Genomic DNA, 10492 nt, shown 5'->3' with positions numbered 1-10492 from the left:
CGGTGGTGCTTGAAGCATGAAATTACCCTGCCAGCCTGTGTGGAATAAAAAGAACGGTTCAAAAGCTCTTGAGCCTCGCCTCACCCCCGATTTTCGTTCCACTTGCGATTGCATCTCTATCTTACCATAATCTCCTTTGTCCTTATTTTCCATTTTTTAAATAATAAAATCACCCATCAAATTTGTAATAATATCTCTGCGCTCTATAACACTTCCAAAATATGAGAGCCACTTACCCATTCTGAACCACACACTCTCTTATTTCTTTCTTTCAGTGATACTCTCTCACACAACACACACACACACAGATAGAGAGCAATGGCTTCCATGGCTGCTATAGGTTCTCTGAATGTGCCATGCTCTGCTTCTTCGTGCTCATCCAATGTGGGAAGGAAAAGCGTCCCACGCAGCCTCTCATTCTCTGCATCACAACTCTCTGGTGACAAGATTTCCACAGATTCACTTTCATTGCCACCAAAAAGAGTGCGCAATCCTGTGATCGTTTCTCCCAAGGCAGTTTCTGATTCCCAAAACTCACAGACGTGCCTCGATCCCGATGCTAGCAGAGTGAGTTTACCTCCTTTCTTCACTACTCTTTGTCTTTGTCAACATAATATTAGTGATGAAAAAAAAATGTGAAATTTCATGTATTTGTAAGGGTGTACTAGCGGATCAAATTGGAAAAATGAGATTTTTAGATCACAATAGTGAATTTTGATCCTATGATGTTTGAATTGTGATTTAAAGTGTTTTGATTTGGTGATGATGTTTGTAGAGTGTGCTTGGCATTATACTTGGAGGTGGTGCTGGGACTCGTCTTTATCCACTGACCAAGAAGAGGGCAAAGCCTGCAGTTCCTCTTGGAGCTAACTACAGGCTAATTGATATTCCTGTTAGTAATTGCCTGAATAGCAACGTCTCCAAGATCTATGTTCTCACGCAATTCAATTCTGCATCCCTCAACCGCCACCTCTCCCGTGCTTATGCAAGCAACATGGGTGGCTACAAGAATGAGGGTTTTGTTGAGGTTCTTGCAGCCCAGCAGAGTCCTGAGAATCCTAACTGGTTCCAGGTAATAACACCTTAAATCTTTATAGTATTTGAGGATTCAATAGCTTGTGTAATTGTCTGAGAAATGCTAGGAATACAATGTTTGACATTTATTTAATGAATATACACTTTATTTGATAAATATCTCATAATTTTGTAGCTTTCAATAATTTTAACCAATAATAGAAGTATGTTATGTGAGGATCTTATTGGAGGTTTCACATCGGCTAAAGTGGTTGAGCTAAACTCAATATTTACATTCTTAAGATGGTATAAGAGAAATAGTAAGTTTGTTGTCTTTTACCATGACAATCTTTAAAAATCATAAATATCACTATTTCTATCATATATGATTTCTAATTGATTGCCGATATATAGAAATTAAAGTTTTTTGAAATATCTTTTGCTTTGGAAAATTAGTTTCTTTCCATTGTCATGTACCTCAAATTTTTAGGTACACCTGGATGACTTTTATCATCTTTTGATATGATATTTGAATAAACTTGATGTTACTATTGCAGGGTACCGCAGATGCTGTGAGGCAGTATTTATGGCTTTTTGAAGAGCACAATGTTTTGGAATTCTTAGTTCTGGCTGGTGACCATTTGTATCGAATGGATTACGAAAAATTTATTCAAGCACATAGGGAAACTGACGCTGATATCACTGTGGCTGCATTGCCAATGGATGAAAAGCGTGCCACTGCATTTGGTCTCATGAAGATTGATGAAGAGGGGCGTATAATTCAATTTGCCGAAAAGCCCAAAGGAGACCAGTTGAAAGCTATGAAGGTAAGCCCATATGACACAGATTAAATGTTGTTATTTATCTGGAAATTATTACCTAAACAATTGATTAAAATGCCAATGTCATTTTTCTATACTAGGTTGATACTACTATTTTGGGTCTTGATGACGAGAGAGCAAAGGAAATGCCTTTTATTGCTAGCATGGGTATATATGTTGTTAGCAAAAGTGTGATGTTAGACCTGCTCCGTGAGAAGTTTCCTGGTGCAAATGACTTTGGGAGTGAAGTGATTCCTGGTGCAACTTCTTTGGGATTGAGAGTATGTGTTCCTTCCGGTTGTTTAATATGCAGAACTTTCCTGTTATTTTCTTCATGCATGGTAAAGTTTATAGCATGCATTTTTTGAGAATATTGTGATATTCGTAGGTGCAAGCTTACTTGTATGATGGCTACTGGGAAGACATTGGTACAATTGAGGCTTTCTATAATGCAAATCTGGGAATCACCAAAAAGCCTGTGCCTGACTTCAGGTAAAACTATATGAGGATATTTGATATAGTCTTCATATTGACTAATTTATGTCAGTGATAACACATTGATTATGAGGCATATTTGTTCATATTTTCTGGGATATTGAATGCAGTTTCTATGATCGATCATCTCCAATCTACACCCAACCACGGTATTTGCCTCCATCCAAGATGCTTGATGCTGATGTCACTGATAGTGTTATCGGTGAAGGATGTGTGATTAAGGTAAGCTTTTTATGACTTTTACATTCCACTGATCTGTTCTATAAATGAGATTTATACAAATCTTAACAAAAATGTCAAATATAATGAAATTAATTTTTATTTATAGGAAACTAACCTTGTATTCCATATTTTGTTCCATAGAACTGCAAAATTCACCATTCTGTGGTTGGGCTGCGATCTTGCATATCAGAAGGTGCAATTATTGAAGAGACGTTGTTAATGGGGGCAGATTATTACGAGGTAATAATGTGGTTAAATAACTTGCACCGTTACGCCTAGTATTTCCAAGATTTAATGGTCATGGTTTCACGTATGAAAGTGGTCTAATTTTAAACGCTTGGATTGAGTTGTAGCTGCATTTGAGTAAGGTTAACAAGAGTGGTTTTAGTTTGACAAGTGATTTTAACAGCAACATTCGTTTTCTGGTTGTTGTGTTCCAGACGGATGCTGATAAGAGGTTTCTAGCTGCTAAAGGCAGTGTTCCAATTGGTATCGGTAGGAACTCTCATATCAGAAGGGCAATTATAGACAAGAATGCTCGAATTGGGGAAAATGTGAAGGTAATAACATCGTCAATTATATACCAATTTAATTCCTTGTTTTACATTATATAAGCCATTTCATCCTAAGACAAAGGGTGAAACTATTGATTATTGATTTATAATTAAATATGCAATCTGAATCATTAATTTTGTCTTAAGATTGTAGTTAAAAATATACAATAATCAATAGTTTTTCACTTGAAACATTGTATATTTATGTGAGAGAAAAATAAATATTTATACAAGTCAATTGAGAATTTTAAATATTCACATAACTTTCTCCGGATAATTCATATGTATTTATACGAGTCAAATTTGCTTCTTACTCATATAAACTCACTAAATATATCCATATTTTATTTTCATACTCTGATGTTGCCATACTTTGTTTCCATTAGTGTCAAGTGTTATGAGATTTTCTAGTTCTAACTACCTTTGGTTCCAATTGTCAGATTCTTAACAGTGACAATGTCCAAGAAGCTTCAAGAGAAACAGATGGGTATTTCATAAAAAGTGGGATTGTGACAGTAATAAAGGATGCTCTGATTCCCAGTGGAACTGTCATCTAAACCTTTTGTTTCTCATAAATTCTAGTTGAAGGGTTTATTTAATTTTTTTTTTTAAACTATGGCTTAGGTTTATGAAGCTCTGCTTCCACGTCTGAGATAGGCTTTCTGTTTAATGAAATGTTTTTGGCCAGTGGCTTGTAAATAATGCGGAAGAGAAGGCCCGCACTGAGCAATCACGCTGTAAAGTTCATTAATCAGTTGAATAAAAGTTTATTTATTTCCTACTATGAATCTATTTGGTTAGTTACTCTAACAGGATTAGTTTAACTAACTTATAATCTAATTTAACCAAAATTTGCAAACTTGTTTTTAGTAGTTTTAACTTATTTTCATAAGATATTTTAATCAACTTGTACCAACTTTTTTTAATTTCTTCTTACTAATTTACTTGAAAAGAAAATTATTCCTTTTTTTTCAATTTAGAAATTACTTGTAATGATGTCAAGTTTTTTCTTTTACATCTTCTGTTCTTACACTCACAAAGGCGATGGCAATGGCAGTTTTTTCTTTTAGGGGATCTCACGGAGTCAGTTCATTTATATTATAACAACTTACCATAGTCATTATATTATTTGGAATCACAAACTAGTAATAGAACAACTACAAATACTTAGAATTATATATTCACAAATGTTTATATGCATATATATATATATATATATATATATATATCATATAATATATAAGTTTAAAAACAACTATACAAGTATAAAAATAATATAAGTACAATAATTTAGTAAATATCAAATATATAACCTAAGTTGTTAGTCAAGTAGTACCTATATAAAAGCTACAAAAAAACTAACACAAAATATCCAGTTACACTGTCATCCCCTTGACGGCCTCCTATTACACATCTCCTCAAGCTTATTTATTGTTTTATTCTCATACCAAATATGATCATCGTAGTCTAATCACATAAAATCAAGCAAGGGTAAGCTAGATTTTCAAAAAAGATCAAACATACAACAAGTATAAAAGAATATAACTATACCATAAACACCAACATGCAAACACACCAAGCAACATCTCATGCCCTGCATCATACAACCATTGAAAGCATAACACCCAAGCAATTCAAACTTGCACCACAACCATATCATACAATAAGATATTCACCTAACAAATATGATCAAAATCAATCCACACCACATCATATACATACATCACAATTAATGTGTTGTCATGCATTTACCTACGAAGATCTTCTAAAACACATGAGCAATCTAAGTAGCTTGATCTTACTAAACCAACCTAATCGTTTTCACGTCTCATGTGTTTGCTAAATTGATAACTAAATTAGGATATCAATCTATATTCTTTGATTTCGTGGGTGTCATTGCTTAACCTAGGAAAGTACGGTTCCATCGTTAAGACAAGGATAACTGGGTATTGGCGTATTACAACCTTAAAATACATTATCAAGTCACTTATGACATTAACTTACTAACTATCCTTGAGGTACAATGCAACCTTTCCAGAAATCAGCTAAGGATTGTAGCCCTCAACTTCATATCTTATTCTAACATTGACTTAGGACTTAGAGGAGACTCACCAATCCACCCCAAGAATTTCATAACTGGTCAAGGAGGGTTCTCAACAAATGACCTCCCAAAGCGCCATATCAATATCCATATTAACAAATATTTCAACTTTCAAAAATAACATTTTATCCTCTAATCTTAAGTCAATCAACATATTTTAATGCCTATAATATTTTTAGCATCAGCACCTCAACACACAATCATTTATATGCATTACCGTAGGTCAATAATATAAAGATCCAACAACATCTTCAAAATATAGTGTTCTTACCGGAGATCTGCTGTAGAGGTGATCCGCCGAGTAAGATTGGTGAGCCTCCTTCGCGGGTACGTTGGTGTTCCAAGATGGGGGTGGTACCTGCAAAAGAGACTCTGATGCTAAAGTTAGGATTTGTATGAGTACGAGTCTCGTATAAATAGTGCATGTACCTTAGTGTGAATTAGGGTTACGTTGGGCCTTGGGCCTGAGATCAGTTATGATCTAATTAGATAGCGGATCTTGTCTGGACCGAGATCTCCTGAGATCAGTTATGATCTGGTTGGATTGCGGATCTCGTTTAGACCGAGGTCTCCAAATGCGTGTTCCAAGGTCATTCCACGCAACGATGCCGAGCTCGAGCTCGGCATGGCAGTACGGATAGTACACTAGCCCCCCGAGCTCCGAAGACCGTGGGTCGAGGAGTTTAAGACCGAGCTCGTCAGGGAGCAGTGACCTTTCACGTACGCCTGCCTGCCAAGGTGCCATGTGTCATATTTGTCGCTTCGTTCTTGAGAACGTGTGGGGGCGCGTTACTGAGGAGTGGCGGTTATGTAATGATGGCCGTGCTTGCCATAGTGGGGCTCATTACATGAGTTGCCAGTTATGCTTTCTCTCTCCGACACGTGGCATGACCGTTTGAATTTAGGAAGTCTTTTTTTTTCTCTTTCTCTCGCGCCTCTTCATTCACTTTACTCTTTTCGTTTCTTCTTCTTCCTTAGCTCCTTGCGCACGCTTCTCCCTGGGTTTTCGCTCTTGGTATTCCCGTTCCCGTTTCCGGTAACCCCGTTGTCGTTAGGGTTATTTTCTGATAGAGAGTACCAGGTACTTCCTTTCTGTAATCTTCTTTTTCCTTCTTGTCAAATCTTCTTTCTTTCTTGATGGTTGGAGAGGGTGGTGCTGGATCCTCCGCGCCTGCCAAGGGCAAAGGTAGGGCACGGGGCAAGGTGGTGGCTACCGGAACGGCCGCCGCCGAGAAGAAGAAGGTGGAGAACCCGCCTAAGGACCTCGTTCCAGGCATTCCTAGGTACAATTGGGTTCGGCGTGAGATGGGTGAAGCCTAGAGTGTGTTCTGATCTTTTCTTGAGGTCAATGCGATTTGGAAATCGTATAGAATTTGTGACCCTCCCCATTTCTATGTCTTCCAATGCTTCTTTAGGGATTTAGGTGTCTGTCTTCCCTTCACTCAATTCGAGTGCACCCAAACAGTTGGGGTTTTTTGAGGGCTTTTTAGGTCTTGTGTTCAGCTCTAGGGATAGAGGTGTCACTTCCCGTCTTTCTTCATTTTTACCAGCTGAAGATAGGCATTCCGCCTTACGGCATACTATCTCTGAGTGGGAGTAGGGATGGAGGTTTATTCACTCTTTACTCCTAGTCATACAAAAATTTTAAACAAGAGTTTTTCCGGGTTGCTCTTGTGGACGTCGACCCGTTAGAGAACGAGGCATTCTATTTCGGCAGGCTGCCGAAATTCCCCTTCTATTGGTGCCCCAAACCGTCTAGGTTTCACGGGGTGGGCCAATTGAAATTGACGGCTTCGGAGGCGGCCGCCATTGAAAGTCTTGCAACGCTTCCTCGCCCGCTGGATTGTAAGCTCGTTCTGTCGCTTGCGAATTCGACGTACAAGGAGAGGGGCCTAGAGAGTGAGTATCTCATCCTCTTTTGATTGTTAGGGTTTGTGAGATCCTCTTTTGTTGATGTGCTTTGTTTTTTGTGCTTGTAGGTATAATGGACAGGAACAAGTGGCGTGAGCTGAAGCACCGCTATTACGTTGCCGAGATCGAGGTCCCCGAGCCTCAAGAGGAGGAGATTTCCCCCCTGAAGATTAACCGAAAAAGAAAGAGGGGCGATAAAGAGGTCGGGGGGACCTCTGCCCCTTGTGGCACGGAGGAGGTGACTTCCAAGGCTACTGACGCCGACACGGTCGACCTTACTGGGAGTCCTTCGCCTGGGGAGGCTCCCCAAATGGCCACCGTGGCGACTGCTGAGCAAGTTGCTCCCTCTGTTGAGGTAAGTGTCTTGTTTTCTTTAGCTTTTCTTCTATGTTGATTTTGCTTGGTTTATTAAGGCGCTATCGCTCTTTGCAGGTTGGGATAGCTGCCGAGGTGGGGGCTCAGGTTGCTGAGGAAGTCGCCCAGGCCGTCGTGGTGAGTGCCTCGTTTTTCGTCTTTCCCTCTATCTTGTATGTTGTTCTTTTATTTTTTGACAAGGGGCCGGTTTTTGCAGGCAGGGGACGCTGCCGAGGCTCAGGTGCTCCCGAGGTCGTAGGTGCCAGACGTGGACCCTCCCATTGTCGAGCAGGGCGCGCCTGCTTCTCCCTCTGTCGAGGCACGCAGCAAGGGGCCGAGTTTCGAGGTCCCCACAGCTACACTTGCAGCTTCGGCGCCGGCGTCTGGTTCATCGCAGGGGGCTTCCCGGAGTCAATATATAGCTCACCGCTTCGGGAAGGCCGCTCGCAGGTGCGATTGGACCATGTGAGTGCCTCTGCTGATATGAATTCGTTGTGGAGCGCGGGGGTGACTGCCGAGAAGTTCTTCCCCCAAGGTTCGTTGAGCTCGGACGACCAGGGGATGATAGACGAGGTCGAGCCCGTGTGATGGAGCTAGGTGAAGAAAATTGATGTTCTCCAATAGTTCCATGCTTGGACCGTGATGCTTCTTGAGGTTGACACTTTGAGACCTCTGAAAACTCCTTTGAAGAATCTTCAACGGAGGAGAAGTCCTAAAGGAGGTTCGGCCACTTCCTAAAGCTTGTGAAGGAAGCTTGAGGAACCAAGGCAAAGTTGAGAAACTTTGCTAGAAAACCTAGGAGAGAAAGTTCTCATTCGGTTTTGGAGAGGGACTCTTGAGAGAGAAATCAGAATTTTATTTCTCAAATGTTCAAAAGTGATTACAAATGAAGGAGTTACAAATATATAGGGTAGAGGTAGCTTTTAGGAGAAGTTAACCTTAACCATGGTTCACTAGGAACCATGGTAAGGTGTACTTAACTCCCTACGGTTTAGCTAGCTTGCAGGAGAAGCTAACCTTGACCATGGTTCACTTAAGAACCATGGTAAGGTAAGCTTACCTTGCTTGAGTTTAGAAGCTTGCAGGACAAGCTTCAAAACTCAAGAAGGAATGCTTGAAATTTCGGCCAAAGAGGAAAGGAAGGGCTAGGCGGCCTTTGGCTCAAAATGCTCCATGATTTAATTTGAAAATCCTTGATTTGGTTTAGTTAGGTTCATCATATGATGATGAGACCTAGCTAAATCAAATCTATGAAAAATTAGGAGCAAAATGAGTCCAATATGCAAATTTTTGCCTAGGCCCAACTCAGGCCTAATTTCTAAGCACACCCTCAAGCATTGCTAAATATCACCCCCTTTTCCCTACTGAAAAAATACAAAATGAATGTATCAACTAGGGAGGTTAAATGGAGCTAAACTCTCCAAGTAGCCTACCTTAAAAACAATATACAGTCACTAGGAAAAAGCAAGTAAAGTGCCTCACAAATACAAAGGCAAAAATAACCTATACAAGAGACTATTTACAAAATATATGAAAAAGGTCTTTAATATCATCCCATTCCTCTTGGTTCTTTCAGTATATCACCTCTTGGATTCCTTGGCCTTGGCCATAGTCTATCATCCTCTCCCTCTTGAAAAGGATTTGACCTCAAATCTCGAGGATCCTCATGATTATTGGCCATACCTACAAATATATAATAAAATTGATTAGAGGTGATATTTTCAACAAATAAATGTGAAAGGAATATCCTAGAAGGAATCCTTTCATGGAACCTAATGAAATCAATGACACTAGACCTACTAATATAATGAATAGGATCCTCTCCTAAACATAGACTAGGTATATTATTAAATCCTAAAAATGTGCTAAAACTAAAACTATAGCACACTAAAGACTTAATCCCAAAAACTAAAATATCTTGCCTAAAGTACCCTATGTGGTAACCTAGGCATTTCCTAGAAAATAAGGAAAATACTACTAAGAAATTTCCTGAACAATTTTGGATTATATTATTTGTTGGATGGTTATGAAAAGAATTTGTCACAAGGAACCTTGAAGGTTCATATGTTATATCCAACAAATAATATATTCCATAAATTGGGTGCATTATTGACACAACTAAGGTAGGACAAGTCCTACAAAAAGGAAGGTTATCTACCTTGGGCACCACCAAGGAAGTAGCATGAGAAGTAGAACTAAATGAAGTCCACTTCTCCTTCACAAAATCTTGAAGTTGAGATTCTTTTTCTTTAAAAATAATGGATTTGTGAATCTCTTCTTCAAGACTAGTGGCAGCGTGAGGGTAAGAGTTAAGGTCTTTATGAATAAAGAGAATAGTTTTCATAGATTCTTTAGTGATAAAGCAATTCTCTTTAGACATAATTCCCTTAGAGGATATTTCTTCCTCTTTACTCTTCCCTACCTTTTCTCTTTTTCTTTTGTTTTTCATTTGTGCTTGATCCTCAGCCACTTGTTGAGGTGAAAGAGGATAAAGTACAAATTTCTTTTCCTTGTGAGTGAAGGAAATTTCATTAGTAAGACCATTATGTATAGTTTTCTTTTCAAATTGCCACGGTCTTCCTAACAAAATATGACAAGCTTCCATTGGTACCATATCACATAAAACTTGGTCCTCATACTTCCCAATGGAAAACTTGACCTTCACTTGTTGGTCAACTACTATGTCGCCATCCTTATTAAGCCATTGCAAATGATAAGGTTGAGGATGTGGCATAGTAATTAAACTCATCTTTTTAACCAACCTAGTGTTACAACAATTGCACCATGAACCACTATCAACAATAAGAGAACAAGCATTATTTAAAATATTACATCTTGTATGAAAGATGTTCTCTCTTTGTGATAGGGTACCACTAGGTTGATTATGAAGGATTCTCCTAAGCATTAGGAGCTCTCCTTCATAAGGATAAACTGGCTCCACTTTGGTCCTTTGAAGCTTTGTTTCAACCTCACTCTCACTAGAAGAGGAGGTAGTAGTCTCTTCTTGACTACTATAAGTG

The 10492-nt window shown here is 39.0% G+C and overlaps 1 protein-coding gene across 1 annotated transcript; it reads left to right on the top strand.

The window, feature by feature from the left end:
• The first annotated feature begins 209 nt into the window (after positions 1–209).
• Positions 210–3887, top strand: ADG1 (ADP glucose pyrophosphorylase 1). The gene is made up of 9 exons (XM_020353377.3): positions 210–567; positions 776–1072; positions 1572–1841; positions 1937–2116; positions 2224–2327; positions 2441–2552; positions 2694–2792; positions 2993–3112; positions 3547–3887. Exons 1-9 carry the CDS (start codon positions 319–321, stop codon positions 3661–3663), a joined length of 1548 nt encoding a protein of 515 aa, XP_020208966.1. The 5' UTR covers positions 210–318; the 3' UTR covers positions 3664–3887.
• The last annotated feature ends 6605 nt before the right edge of the window (positions 3888–10492 follow it).

The sequence above is a fragment of the Cajanus cajan genome, chromosome 9 (assembly GCF_000230855.2).
Source record: "Cajanus cajan strain Asha chromosome 9, NIPB_CcT2T_4, whole genome shotgun sequence".
In the NCBI taxonomy this organism is placed as follows: domain Eukaryota; kingdom Viridiplantae; phylum Streptophyta; class Magnoliopsida; order Fabales; family Fabaceae; genus Cajanus; species Cajanus cajan.
Note: the sequence above shows the minus strand (reverse complement) of the source record. Positions and strands in the feature narration are given on the sequence as shown.